Source organism: Hypanus sabinus, chromosome 16 (genome assembly GCF_030144855.1).
Source record: "Hypanus sabinus isolate sHypSab1 chromosome 16, sHypSab1.hap1, whole genome shotgun sequence".
In the NCBI taxonomy this organism is placed as follows: domain Eukaryota; kingdom Metazoa; phylum Chordata; class Chondrichthyes; order Myliobatiformes; family Dasyatidae; genus Hypanus; species Hypanus sabinus.
Genome location: NC_082721.1, coordinates 2,885,491 through 2,901,146, shown reverse-complemented (window position 1 = coordinate 2,901,146; position 15,656 = coordinate 2,885,491). Strand labels below are relative to the sequence as shown.

At 43.6% G+C, this 15,656-nt stretch overlaps 1 protein-coding gene across 2 annotated transcripts in view; it reads left to right on the top strand.

Annotated features, from left to right (window-relative positions):
- Positions 1–15,656, top strand: part of LOC132405954 (unconventional myosin-If-like) — a 158,653-nt gene that overhangs the window by 46,335 nt on the left and 96,662 nt on the right. The window contains exon 3 of one of the 2 annotated variants that reach the window (XM_059990985.1): positions 5,972–6,061. The exons of the other annotated variant lie outside the window; for it this stretch is intronic. Within the exon in view, the coding sequence (XP_059846968.1) occupies positions 5,972–6,061 (90 nt within the window). The remainder of the gene's footprint in view (positions 1–5,971; positions 6,062–15,656) is intronic. 2 annotated transcript variants of the gene reach the window in all.

The following is a 15,656-nucleotide window of genomic DNA, read 5'->3' as shown; positions in this document are numbered from 1 at the left end:
TGCTGCGGTTAGTGCCCATGATGGAGCTGGATGAGTTTACAACCCCATGCACCTTTTTCTGATCCTGTGCAGTGCCCCCTCCATGCCAGACAGTGATGCAACCAGTTCAAATGCTCTCCATGGTACATTTGTGGAAATTTGCCAAAGTCTTTGGCGACATTCCTAATCTGTTCAAACTTCTAATGAAGTATAGCTGCTGGTATGCCTTCTTCATGATTGCACAAATATATTGGGCCCAAGATAGATCTTCAGAGATGCTGATACCCAGGAACTTGAAACTGCTTGCCTTTCTACAGCTAGTCCTCATTTGGATGAGGACTGGTGTGTGTTCCCTTTCCTTGTCCACAATCATTTCCTTGACTCTTACTGATGTTAAGTGCAGGATTGTTGTGGTGACACCGCTCAAGCAGCCGAACTAAATCATTCTTTTACAGCTCCTTGTCAATCTGAGATTTTGCCGACAACGGTTGTGTCATCAGTAAATTTATAGATGACGTTTGAGTGTGGCTGTCCATACAGTCTTGACCCTGAGGCAGAAAGTTACACATTCAAACTTCATTCCAAAAATTTGATATATGGTCCTGATGAAGGGTGTTGGCCAGAAACACAACTATTTATTCCTTTCCATAGCTGCTGCCTGACCTGCCAAGTTCCTCCAGTATTTTGTGTGTGCTGACATTTTCCGTGGTTCCCATTCAGTGAGTTTTGATGGAGCATTCTATTGCTGGCCTTTATATAATGCATTTACCCCTGCATAAGATCCTGCAAAATTACCTTGAAGAACAGCAGACTGATCACTATTTATCCATTAACCTGTACAGTGAGCCTTAAAATGGACCTACCTTCTCCATAAATTAAAACAGTGACTTCATTTCAAAAGTATTTTGAGTCATTTGTGTTATTATTTCAGTAAATCCACTCATCTGCAGAAGCTCTGTGTCTATAAATTCAGTTTGTTTCTTTCTATATGACTCGAAGACTGGAACTTCTCTTTACCACCTCCCATAGTCTTTCAAAACAAATTAACTACTGTACTTGCTATTTACTTGATGATTTTTGCCATGGTTAAAATGTCTGGTCTTTGTACATTGCAACAATATAACACACTCTCTGATGTGAGGGCAAGTATTTTGTCTAAATTGATGCTGTGGTTATTTAATCTTTATATTTAGGGATAAACAATTAGAAAGGTTTCTGCTGGATGCCTTATGGACTACAGTAGAACATTCACATTGTAAGAGTGAGAGGAGGAGTCCGTTAATACTTTCTCCTGGTGGGGAATATTGTTGAGGTGCCTGCTGCACCAATGACCTGGGTTCAATTCCCACCACTGTCTGTCAGGTGTTTGTATATTCTCCCCATGACAGTGTGGTTTCCTCTGGGTGCTCCAGTTCCCAGATGTATGTTCCAAAGATGTGTGTGTTAGTAACTTGATTGGTCACATGGGTGTAACTGGGTAGCATGAACTCATTGGGCCGGAAGGGCAAATTATTGTGCTGAATCTCTAATTTTATCTCTGATTCCACTTCCTACAGACTCGTTTTCAAGAACTCTACAACTCATGTCCTCAGTATTATTTATGATTTTAAAATTTGCACAATCTGACTTTTGTACATTGGTTGTTTGTCATTCTTTGTTTATGCACAATTTTTCATAAAGTCTATTGTATTTCTTGGTTTTCCTGTGAATGCCTGCAAGAAAATGAGTCTCAGGGTTGTTTGTAGTGACGTACGTTCTTTGATAATAAATTTGCTTTGACTTTGAATAAGTAGATAAATAGACAGATACATAGAGGAGGGGTTAAGCAAGCATCAGGGAAAAGGATGTAACTAACTCCCCAGCCAGTAGTGGCCAGAAACCCCAATACCCCTACCACTGCTCAGGAAGGGAAAAATTTCAATGCCTCCTTCTCCAGAGAACCCCTGGAGATCCTATTCCCAACTATCTGCTTTGGCTGAAATCCCAGGCTTTCCAGCAGCTTCTCTACTTGGGCACCACACAGATCAGTGGTGAAGTAAATGGGTGACGGGTGAGGAGTAAAGCTCATTGGCTTGCAAACATTGGCCTTTAGTAATCACACTCATGTCAGCTTTGTAAATACCAGTAATCCTGGTCAATAATCCGGGGACAAAATTGTTATAAAAACCAGATGTATTAAATAAACTCAAAGGTGTTGGTGGATGGGAGCACATCATCTGAGTCTAACGTGCAGGACACTAATACAGAGAAGTCAGGAGTGTATCTCCCTGAACGTGTCCAGCACAGGGAGACTGTACTTTCCCAGGTGGGCAGGGGCCCACGTCACGGTTCACCCGGGTAGCTGAGTGACAGAGGATGCTCCGATCTCTAAACTCTTTCCAGGGACACACAGAGGGATAGACATCATTTAACGCTGGCAGATCACCAATTCGGTGAAAGATGATCTTTGGTCTGCTCGAAACATGTTGGTCTGCCAGCTCATCAAGATGTCCATGGAGGAATGCTGTCAAATGACACACTCCAGGCTGCAGGAGGACATGCTGAGGGACACACTGATGCTCGGTGTAACCACCACAATGTGAGGCACTGGAGGGAGAGGGGCCATGTTGGGTGAGGAAGCTCCACAATGATTGTGGCAAATTACCGCCCCAGGGAGCCACATGAGTGGCAACTGTCCTGTTGGTTTTCAGGAATGCAGTAGAACACTGTGCAGCACTATGAATGTAAGAATGAAAAAGCACTTCACAGTTAATTCTTACAACTATTTTTTTCATCATGAATGTTTATTTTGAGGTACGAAAGAAATCTTGTCATCCCACCACAAAGTGTTTATTTGTATTTACTGTGAATGCCCACAAGAAAATGGACTCAGGGTTGTATATGTTGATATACTGTATATGTACTTTGATAATACATTTACTCTGAGCAGGAAGGATATGTTAGTGCTGGAAAGGGTGCAGAGCAGATTCAGTGGGGTTGTCTTGGGTGAAGTGTCTCACTTCTGAGGAGAGACTGGAAAGGCGTGGGTCTGTTCTTCCTGAAGCAGAGGGACTGACATTGGGGGGGGGGGCAAGGGACACAACGGGGTGCATAAAACATTAAGGGAGGTAGATAGTAGGAACATTTTCCTCAGAGCTGAGGTACATAGAACGAGAAGCACAAAGTGAGAGACTTAGAGAAGATCTGAGGAGGGATTTTGTCACCCAGAGGGTATTTGGAACACAGGACGCATTGCCTGAGGTGTGGTAAAACAAAGAGTCTATGAACAATTAAGAAGTTGTTTTTTAATATAAAAAGATTATTTGTCCCATGTACATCAAAACATACAGTGATATGCATTATGGATTTAATCCTGAATTGTAAAGGCATAGAACACTCCGGAGCAAGTTCTCGTAAATGGGATGAGTGAGGAAGGGTACCGGAGTACTGGCACGTACGGTACTGTGCAAAAGTCGTAGGCATCTTGTTTTGGTTATAAGTTCAAAGTTGAAAGTAATATTTATTATCAGAGTACATACATGTCACCACATACAAACTGAGATTCTTTTCCTGTGGGCATACTTAGCAAGCCTATAGAACAGTAAACTGTAAACCAGATCAATGAACAACAAACTGTGCAAATGCAAATATAAATAAATAGCAATAAATAACGTATGGAATAAAGAGTCCTTAAAGTGAGATTATCAGTTGTGGGAACACCAGAAGTAGAAATATTGTAGTTATACCTTTTTGTTCAAGAGCCTGATGGTCAAGGAGTAGTTCTTGAACCTGGTAGTGTGAGATCCCAGGCACCTGTACCTTCTACCTTACACTTACTTGCAAGCATAAGTGCTACACCTGTCCCTACACCTCCTCTCTTACCACTGTTCAGGGCCCCAAACAGACCTTCCAAGTGAGGCAACACTTCACTTGTGAGTCTGTTGGGGTCATCTATTGCATCCGGTGCTCCCAGTGCTCCCAATGCAGATTGGGGGACCACTTCATTGAGCACCTCTGCTCCGTCCGCCACAACAGACAGGATCTCCCGGTTGCCACCCACTTCAACTGTGCTTCACATTCCCATTCAGATATGTCCATACATGGCCTCTTCTACTGCCACGACGAGGCCAAACTCAGGTTGGAGGAGCAATATCTCGTATACCGTCTGGGTAGTCTCCAGCCCCTTGGCATGAACATTGAATTTCCCAACTTCCAGTAATTCCCTCCCTCTCCCTCCCCCCATCCCAGTTTCACTCTGCCTCCTCCTCCAGCTGCCTATCACCTCTGTCATGATTCTGCCTCCTTCTACTACCCATAGTGCTTTCCCCTTACATTCCTTCTTCACCTTTCCTGCCTATCCCCTCCCTGCTTCCCCTCCCCCACCCTTTGATCTTTCCTCTTACTGGTTTTTCACCTGGCACCTACCAGCCTTCTCCTTCCCACCTTCCCCCCACCTTCTTTATGTGACCTCTGCCCCCTCCCTCTTCAGTCCTGACGAAGAGCCTCAGCCTGAGACGTTGACTGTTCATTTCCATGGATGCTGCCCAACCTGCAGAGTTCTTCCAGCATGTTGTATGTGTTGCTTTGCCCCCAGCATCTGCAGTGTACTTTGTGTATACTTTCTACCCGATGGCAGCGGTGAGAGAAAGGCAAGGCCTGGGTGGTGAGGATATTTGATGTTGGATGCCGCTTTTATATGGCAACGTTTCATGTAGATGTGCTGAAAGGTTGGGAGGGTTTTACCCATGATGTCCTGGGCCAAATCCACTACCTTTTGTAGGATTTTCCACTCAAAGGCATTGGTGTTGCCATGCCAGGCTGTAATGCAGCCAGTCAGCACACTTTCCACAACACATCTAAAGAAGTTTGCCAAGGTTTTTGATGTCATGCTGAATCTCAGCAGACTCTTGAGGAAGTAGAGGTGCTGTTGTGCTTTCTTTGCTATTACATTTATATGATGGGTCCGGGACAGGTCCCCTGAGATAGTGACACTCAGGAATGTAAACCTCTGATCCTCCAATGAGGACTGGCTTATGGTCCTCTGGTTTCCCTCTCCTGAAGTCTACAATGACTAAGACTAATAGGCACTGGAGAACTTTTTTCCCTACTGCAGTCACTTTGCTGAACAGTTAACTGCTGGTTAACTGTTGGCTAACTATTACTTGGATTGCACTACCTGTATGTATAATCTATATTTTCATTTATATTTATCATTATTATTGTTATGAGCAGAGAGACAACATCTGCCGGAAGTAAATTCCTTGTATGTGCACAGGTACTTGGCGATTAAAGTCTGATTCTGATTCTGATTCCTTGGTCATATTGACACTGAGTGAAAGGTTGTTGTTGTGATAGCACTCAGCCAAATTTCAATCTCCCTCCTGTATGCTGATGCATCACTACCTTTTATACAGCCCACAGCAGTGGTGTCATCAGCAAACTTGTATATGGTGTTGGAGCTGTACACCACAGAGCCCTGATTTCAACATCATCAAGGCTGGCTGGGATTACCTGGAGAGACAGAAACACGTGAGACAGCCAAAGTCTGTGGAAGAACTGTGGCAAGTTCTCCCAAGATGCCTGGAACAACCTACCAGCCGATTTTCTTATAAAACTGCACGACCATGTACCTAAGAGAACTGATGCCGGTTTAAAGGCAAAGGGTGGTCACACCAAATATTAATTTGATTTAGTGTTTTACTGTTTACTGCTTTTCATAGTAAAATGTTTGATACTTGGAAACTTTTCATTTTATTTTGAAAATATTACAGAATATTTTTACATTTGCACATTTTATATTTGGTGGAGCAAGGGCTTATATCTGTGACTCTGTACTTGAATTCACAGCAGCAAACACTGCTCTCCTGGTGTGAATTGCTGCAGGCATCAGGGTTGCAGAGCAGCCAAGAAACTCTCCGCCATTTTCTTGGGAAATTCCTTCCTCCCGCTGGTGTCACAGACAGGAATGTTGGATTCCATTCTTATCCAGTAAATGCCTTAACCCGTTCCTCAGACTTACATCGGAACAGTGCTCATCTCCGTCAACCCCTTCAAACAGATGCCTTACTTCACAGACAGAGAAGTTGAAATTTATCAAGGAGCGGTAAGTGAATTTAAACCTTATCACCTGTCGCAGGGTGTCAACCCAGAATCTCCCTCTTGCTACACTGATACTGCTCGACCTGCTGATTGTTATTTGTGCAGCCTCTTGCTTTATTTATTTATTTAAAGGCACAGTGCAGAACAGGCCCTTCAGCCCAATGAACCACACCAACCAGCAACCCTCCTACTTACAGTATAAAACATAGAACATAGAAATCTACAGCACATTACAGGCCCTTCGGCCCACAATGTTTTGCTGACCATGTAACCTACTCTAGAGACTGCCTAGAATTTCCCTACCACGTAGCCCTCTATTTTTTTAAGCTCTGTGTACCTAAGAGTCGTTTAAAAGACCCTGTTGTATCCACTTCCACCACCACCACCAGCAGTACATTCCACACACCTGCCACTCTCTGTGCAAAAAACTTGCCCCTGATATCTGCTCGGTACCTATTTCCAAGCACCTTAAAACTATGTCCCCTCGTGTTAGCCATTTCAGCCCTGGAAAAAATCATCTGGACTATCCACACGATCAATGCCCCTCATCATCTTGTACACCTCTATCCAGTCACCTGTCATACTCTGTCGCTCTAAGGAGAAAAGGCCGAGTTCACTCAACCTATTCTCATAAGGCATGCTCCCCAATCCAGGCAATGTCTTTGTAAATCTCCTCTGCACTCTCTCTACAGTATCCACACCCTTCCTGTAGTAAGGTGACCAGAACTGAACACAGTACTTCAATTGGGAGTAAGGTCTTATATAGCTATTTAACCTTAGCCTAATCAGAGGACAATTTACAATGACCAATTTAGCTACTAACTGGTACATCTTTGGACTGTGGGAGGAAACCGGAGCACCCAGACGAAACCCCATGGGCAGAACGTAGAAACTTCTTACAGATGCCAGTGGGAATTAAACTTGGGTTGGTGACTGGCACCATAAACTAATATGCTGCTGTGCTTCCCAATGCTTCTCTTCTAAATTCCAATACCTTTTTTTCTTCAAAGAAACCTTGTTGTGTCACTTTGCAGCTACTAAGTTAATTCTACTGCTGCTTTGACCAGACCCATTTCAATGTTTTCTACTTACGACTGTGAATCTGTGGTAACTGTACCTGAGTCTGATGCATCTGCAAAAAATCGACTCATGACAGCAGTGACAGATCTGGCTGCTTGGTGTACTTACCTCTCAAAACATCCTTGTGCTGAAATTTGAAGCTGAAAAACATACTCTTTCCTTCAAAATGTACTTTCAGACTGAGCTAAAAAAATATTTGTTTAATATCTTTTTATTTTTATTGTATTTAAAGATAAAATAAATCACCTTCTTATTCTGGCTTTTGTCCCCTTTTTTTCCAGTCCTGATGAAGGGTCTCAGCCTGAAATGTCAACTGTTTGTTCCTCTCCCTAGATGCTGCCTAACCTGCTGAGTTCCTCCAGCTTTTTGTGTGTGTTGCTCTGGATTTCCAGCATCTGCAGAATCTCCTGTGTTTATGATATTTGCTTAAGGGTGTACATTTCAGGTGAAAGAGGAGTAGCTCAAAGGAAACGTGGGGGCTGTATTTTTCACACTGAATCATACCAGTACCCAGATTAAAATGTCAAATTTCCTTCCCTGGAAGATATGGGTAAACCACACTATCTCTACAACATTACTGTAATTCCATAATCACCATTGTTGCCACCAGCTTCATTTTGCTGTCTGCATAGCACAGCACTGCCAGTGTTCAGCTCCCCATCACAACAGTGGTAGCAGAGCAGTTAACTTGACGTTATTACAGTTCAGAGCATTGGAGTTCATGTTCAATTCTGGCTTTATGTCCTCCCGTGTGTACGTGGGTTTCCTCCGGGTGCTCTGATTTCCTCCCTCAGTCCAAAGACGTACTGGTTAGTAGGTTAATTGGTCATTGTAAAGTGTCCTGTGATGAGGCTAGGGTTAAAAAGGTGGGTCATTGGCCAGAAGGGCCTTTCCTGTGTTGTTTCTCTAAATAAAATAAAGACAAATAAATAGGTGAGCAGAGACTGACAGGATAGACGTACATAAGCTTGAAAGAGTGCAGAGAAAAATTACAAGGATGTTGCCAGGACTTGAGGATCTGAGCTACAGGGAAAGGTTGAATAGTTTAGAACTTTATTCCCTGGAGCAATGGAGAATGAGAGGAGATTTGATAGAGGTCTACAAAATTATGAGAGGTACAGATAGGGCAACTGAAAATAGGCTTGTTCTACAGAGACTAGAACCAGAGGTCATAGGTTAAGGATGAAAGGTGAAATATTTAAAGAGAACATGATGAGGATCTGTGGTAAGAGTGTGGAACAATATGCCAGCGTAAATGGTGGATGTGGGTTCAATTGCAACTTTTAAGAGAAGTTTGGATAAGTTCATGGATGAGAGGTGTATGGAGGGCTATAGCCTAGATGTGGGTTAATGGGACTAGGTAGAATATGACACAGACTAGATGGGCCAAATGGCCTGTTTCTGTGCTATAGCACTCTATGACATTTAAGGAAAGTTTAAATAGGTACAATGGCCCAACCTGTGGCAGAAGCAGGCCACAGTGATGAGGTTTCTCACAGGTTGGCAATGCTTGTTTAAAAGTACAGAGGGGACATTATTGAGAGTAGGCCAGTGGTGAGAGCAGGTGTGTCAGGCTTTGGCTCAAAGAAGCTTCTGCTCAAATGAAGCATTAGCTCTGTGTAAGTTACTGTTAATGTTCCTCTTTATGCTCTTACTGCACCTAGTGTAGTAAATGGCCGTTGTGAGTTCTTCATGCCAGATGTTGGAGTCCTGGGAGACCCAGAGTCTCCCAGGGAACTACATCTGTGTGAAGTGAATCTGGCTGCAGCTCCTTGAAGACCATGTTAGGGATCCGGAGCAGCAGCTGGATGACCTTCAGCTTGTACGGGAGAGTGAGGAGATAATCAATCAGAGTTACAGGGAAGTAGTCACTCTGAAGTTGCAGGGGGTGGTTAGCTGGGCGACTGTCAGGAGAAGGAATGGGAAGGTAAATAGGCAATTAGTACAGAGCACTCCTGTGGCCATTCCCCTCAATAATAAATGTACAGTTTTGGATTCTGTTGTGGGGGATGACCTCCCAGGGGAATGCCACAAAGACTGGGTTACTGGCACTGAGTACGGGTCCAGGTGCAGGCGGGAAAGAGGGAGAAGAGGGACGCGATAGTGACAGGGGACTCAGTAGACAGGAGATTCTGTGGACGTGAACGGGACACCCAAATGGTAGTTGCCTCCCTGGTGCCAGGGTCAGGGATACTCAGATCATGTCCACAGCATTTTGTGGGGGGGGGGGAGCAGCCAGATGTCTTGGTACTTATTGGTACCAATGACAGAAGTAGGAAAAGAAAAAAAGTTCTGAAAAGAGATTTTAGAGAGCTAGATAGAAAGCTGAGAAGCAGGACCTCCAGGGTAGTAATTTCTGGATTGCTGCCTGTGCCATGCACCAGTGAGGGTAGAAACAGGATGATTTGGCAGATTAATGCATGGCTGAGAAGCTTGTACAGGGGGCAGGGCTTCAGGTCCTTGGATCACTGGGGGAGGTATGACCTGTTCAAAAGTGATGGGTTGCACCTGAGTGAAGGGACTCAGGATAGGATGGATGATTAAAAAAAAGCAAAGATGGTGGGCAGTCGGACTGTTAGGAAGGGCAGGCAGATGATAGGACAAAATTGCAGCCAGCAGGGTGAGTATCAGTGGATTAGGGATGCTGAATCAGAAAGGATAGCAAATACAGTACCCTAAATGTTATATCTCAATGCACAGAGTATAAGAAATAAGGTAGATGATCTTGATTCACTATTACAGGTTGTCAGGTATGATGTTGTGGCCATCACTGAATGGTGGCTGATGGATGGTTGTAGTGAGGGGCTGGAAGTCCAAGGTTGTATTAGAGGGAGAGGAAGGCAGGCAGAGGGGAGGCATGGCTTTGCCGGTAAAGAATGGCATCAAATCATTCAAAAGATTTGAAATAGGATCGGAAGATGTAGAATCATCGTGGGTTGAGTTAAGAAACTGCAAGGGTAAAAGGACCCTGATGTCAGTTATATACAGGCCTCCCATCGGTAGCTGGGATGTGGACCAAAGATTATATGGATGGGAGTGATATGAAAGACATTTGTCTGGATGCAGGTCTATGCATTTAGGTCGAAAAATAGGCTGCATAGATTGGATGGGCCGAAGGGTCTGCTTCTGTGCTGTAGTGCTCTGTGACTCTATAATTCAAGGAGTTCAGCTTCCTTATGAAGGTTCCAATGTCTAATACAAGAGGACACGTTTCAGGAGAGAGGGATTGGGTGAAAGGAGACGTGTGGGGCAAGATTTGTTTACTCACAGAGAGGTGGGTGAATGGAATGCATTGGCTGGGGTGGTAGTGGACACAAATATCATAGAGGCATTTTAAAATGACACGTGAATGTACAGTGAATGGAAGGATATGGCATCATGTGGTAGTTGGGATTAGTTTAATGAGATATTTAATTCATAATTTACCCACATGGTGGGCCAGAAGACCTGATCCTCACTGTTCTGAGGAGATAGCACATCAGCAGAGAATAACTCCCGTCCAACTCCATCTCCATCAATAGAGAATAACCCCCTCCCTCCAACTCCATCTTTGTCAGCAGAGAATAACCCCCCCTCCAACCCCATCTCCATCAGAAGAGAATAACCTGCTCCAACTCCATCTCCATCAATAGAGAATCTCCCTGGAATGAAAATAAACCCCCTTCCCCCACACCAACCCCCCCCCCCCCATCCCCATCAGCAGGGAATTTCCCCGGAATGAGAATAAACCCCTCCCCCCAACCCACTCCAACAGCAGAGAATCTCCCTGGCATGAGAATAAACCCCATGCACCACCCCCCCCCCCCCCAGCCATTCCATTTCAGAGGAGCAGTGGTCAATGTAATGAAGTAACTCTCAGAATATGCACCCATTGGCCATATTACTAGGTACCAGAGTGGAACCTGGTATCACCTTCTGCTGCTGTAGCTCATCCACTTCAAGGTTCAATGTGATGTGCATTGAGGAACTCACTGTTGTAGCACACGGTTATTTGAGTCATTGTCACCTTCCTCTCACTAACAACGCATTTAATGTCCTCAGAACTGCCGCTCATTGGATGTTTTTTTTTTATGGTTTTTGCACCATTCTCTGTAAATTCTAGAGACTGTTGTGCATGAAAGCCCCAGGAGTTCAGCAGTTTCTGAGATACTCAGACTACGCCGTCTATCACCAACGATCATTCCACAGTGAAGGTCACTTAGATCACATTTCTTCCCCATTCTGATGTTTGGTCTGAACAATAACTGAACCTTTTATTCATTGATTTGCTGCCACATAATTGGCAGATTAGATATTTGAATTAATGAGCAGTAGTTATTAAAGTGGACACTGAGTGTGTACCTTCAGGCCCCACAACTTCCCCCTCTAAGGGAAGCTCAGCATCATGAGGACTTAGGTTGTCTGAGTTTCACACAAATATGTTATCACAGACAGGAAACCCCAGACCAAAACCATCAAGAGAATAGCGTCACCACCGTCTGTTGGGTTTCAGTGAAGGGTACAATCCGTCGCAAGTGTCTCAGTGCCCACTTCCTGGGACAAACTGAGATGGGGTATGATTTGTACAGACTGCAGACTGAAAGACTGAGAGAGGGTATTTTGCAGAAGCTAGAATGTTTCTGTTCACCACAGAGAGACTGTCCTGGTGTTGGGCTGCTACTCATCAAAGAGAAGATAGACATCAACGTGGTTACTGAAGCACACTGGGGTAGTTGGCTCAATCATTGTTGGTGTTCTTTCACAGTATATGGACATTGCTGGCAAAGCCATGATTTATTCTTCAACCCCCGTTGCCTCAAGACTGGGGAGGCATTGTGGGTATGATCTGGACTTACTTAGCATTAGGAGAAGCACCATCAAGGACGTGTATATGAAAAGGTGCAGGAAATGGGTCAGTAACATCATGAAGGATCCCACCCATCCTGATCATGGACTGCTTGTCCCACTCCCATCAGGGAGGAGGCTACATAGCATCCACACCAGGACCACCAGACTCAAAAACCATTATTTTTCCCAAGCAGAAAGGCTGATCAACACCTCAACCCACTAACCCTCCCCTCCACACCCCAACCACCACTACTTTATCATTTCCAGTCAGAGTCACCTTATGTACAAACACTCCTGTGCCTAACGTAACTTCATGGACATACAGTCAATCTATGTATATAAGCTATTTATGTATTTATATTTGTTGTTTTTATTATTGTGTTCTTTATCTTATTGTGTGTGTTTTTTTGTGCCACATTGGATCAATTATTTCATTCTCCTTTGTGCGTGTGTACAGGAAATGATTAAACAATCTTGAATCTAAACAATCTAATGATGAAGAATCTCGGCCCAAAACATCGACTGTTTATTCCCCTCCATAGATGCTGACTTGATTAGTTCCTCCAGCATTTTGTGTGTGTTGCTGTGGATTTCCAGCATCTGCAGACTTTCTCATGTTTGTGATCTGCAGAATCTCTTGTGGTTGTAATGTTTTATTTAATCTCTTCAGTTTGACATCCTCAGACTCCATGGTGAGATTTGAACTCACTTTGTTTGAATAAATTGTTACCAGATTTGGTTGATAATCTATTGACTTACCCACTAACGTGCCGGTTCAAAAGCCTTGTTTTTGTGGAAAATATTGAGGTGGTCATGGTGCAGGCATCAAGGCGAGAGTCTAGGTGTGTAAAATGCAAATCAGGAAGGCACACAATGTTAGAATTCATTTCAAGAGGATGAGAATATACATTTGGGGTTAATGTATTAGGAGCATTTGATGGCTCTGGGTCTATATTCATTGCAGTTTAGAAAAATGGGAGGGTTCTCATTGAAACCTAACGAATGTTGAAAGGCCTAGATAGAATGAGTGTGGAGAGTGTGTTTCCTATAATGGGGAAGTCTGTGACCAGGGGCACAGCCTCAGAATTGAGGGACATCCTTTTAGAAAAGAGATGAGGAGGAATTTCTTCAACCAGGGGGTGAATCTGTGGAATTTGTTGCCACAGACGGCTGTTCAGGCCAAGCCTTTGGGTATATTTGAAGCAGAAGTTGATTGATTAGTAAGGGTGCCAAAGGTAAAAGGGTGAAGGCAGGAAAATGGGATTGAGAGGAATAATAAATCAGCCATTCTCTCTAAATTGGAGAAGGCCCAATTTAGATGGTATCAGATAGCATCTGGAAAAGGTGTACTTGGTAAGTGGGAGACTTCAAAAATGAAATTTTGAGAGTACAGAGTTTGTACATTCCTGTCAGAATAACAGCTTTAGGGAACTTTGGATTTCAAGAGATATTGAGGCCCTGGTTAAGAAAAAGAAGGATGTGCATACAGGCAGATAGGAACAAATGAGGTACTTGAAGAGAATAAGAAATGCAAGAGAACACTTTAGAAGGCAATCAGGAGGGCTAAAAGAAGGCATGAGGTTGCTCTAGCAGACAAGGTGAAGGAAAATCCTGAGGGATTCTATAGTTACGTTAAAAACAAAAAGATAGCAAAGTCTTCTGGAAGATCAAAGTGGTAATCTATGTGTGGAGCCAACAGGGATGGGGGAGATTCTAAATGGACTTTTTGCATTTGTATGTACTTGGGAGGTGGACAGAGTCCATAGATGGGAGGCAAAACAGCAGTGAGGTCATGGACCCTATACAGATTACAAAGGGGCAGGTGTTTGCTGTCTTGAGGCAAATTAGGATGGATAAATCCCCAAGGCCTAACATTGTTCCTTCCGACTCTGTAGGACGCGAGTGCAAAAATTGCAGGGGCCCTAGCAGAGATATTTAAAACATCCTTAGCCACGGGTGAGGTGCCGGAGGATTGGAGGATAGCTGATGTTCCTTTATTTAAAAAAGTCTCTGTGAATAAGCCAGGTAATTATAGGCTGGTGAGCCTGACATTAGTAGTGGGGAAGTTGTTGGAAGTTAATCTAAGGGACTGGATATATGGGTATTTGGATAGACAAGGAGTGATTAGGGATAGCTAGCATGGCTTTGTGCATGATAATTTGTGTCCAACCAATCAAATAGATGTAAAGGGGGAGACTGCAGGAGACCCAGGGGGTTATATAGAGTTTTTCGAGGAAGTTACCAGTCGATGTTGTCTACACGGACTTGGACAGGGTCCCACATGGGAGGTTGGTCAAGATGGTTCAATAGCTTGGCATTCAAAATGAGGTAGTAAATTGGCTTCATAGTAGAGGATTGCCTCTCTGACTGGAGGCCTGTCACTTGTGATGTGCTGTAGAAATCGGTGCTAGGTCCGCAGTTGTTTGTCATCTATATCAATGATCTGGATGTTAATGTGGTAAACTGGGTCAGTAAGTCTGCTGATGACACCAAGATTAAGGCTGTAGTGGACAGTGAGGAAGTCTATCAAAGCTTGCAACGGGATCTGGACCAGCTGGAAAAATGGGCTGAAAAATGGCAGATAGAATTTAATTCAGCCAAGTGTGAGGAGTTGCACTTTGGGAGGACAAACAGAGTAAGAGGTACACAGCAAATGACAGGGCACTGAAGAGTGTGGTAGAACAGAGGGATTGGGGAATACAGATCCATAATTTCTTGAAAGTCACAGGTAGATATGGTTGTAAGAAAAGCTTATGGCACATTGGCCTTCGTAAATCAATGTATTGGGTACAGGAATTGTTGAAATTGTATAGGACTAATTTTGAAAATTATGTGCAGTTCTGGTTACCCATCTACAGGAAAAAATGTAAATAAGATTGAAAGAGTGCAGAGAAAATTTACAAGGATGTTGTTGGGACAGGAGGACCTAAGTTATAGGGAAGGCTGAATACGTTAGGACTTTATTCCCAAGAATGTAAAAGAATGGGTCAAGATTTGAAGGAGGTATACAAAATTATGAGGAACACAGATAGGGTAAATACAAGCAAGATTTTCCACTAAGGTTGGTGAGACTAAAGCTAGAGGTCATGGGTTAAAGGTAAAGGTGAAGTGTTTAAGGGGAACATGAGGGGGAACTTCTTCATTCGGAGGGTGGTGAGAGAATGGAACTAGCTACCAGCACAAGTAGTGGATACAAGTTCGATTGCAAAATTTAAGAGAAATTTGGATAGGTTCATGAATGGGAGGGGTAAGGCCCAGGTGCAGGTCATTGGGACTATGTAGATTAATGGTTTGGCACAGACTAGATGGGCTGAAGGGCCTGTTTCTGTGCTGTGTTATTCTTTGTCTCTAATTGAGTGACAGACCAGACTCGATTGCCTGAATGGCCTAATTCTGCTCCTATGTTCCATGGCCTTATGGATGAAGTGAAAAGGCCATCTGTAATAGTGACAGCACAGAAAACTAGAGGAAGTTAAGAACGAGATTCCTAAAGTCAAGGTTAGAAGTCTGGATTAAAAGATTGAATGTTTTCATCTTACAGTCAGGCAATCAATACAGGGTGAAGATCAACAAATGCAATTCTAGACTGGCTGTTGTGGTAATTCTCCAAAGGCTCCCACTCTCTTTTGGCTTTGTTCCAATGACATGAGGCAAACTGTTCCAGCATCAAGATTGTGTTTAAGAGCTTTTCG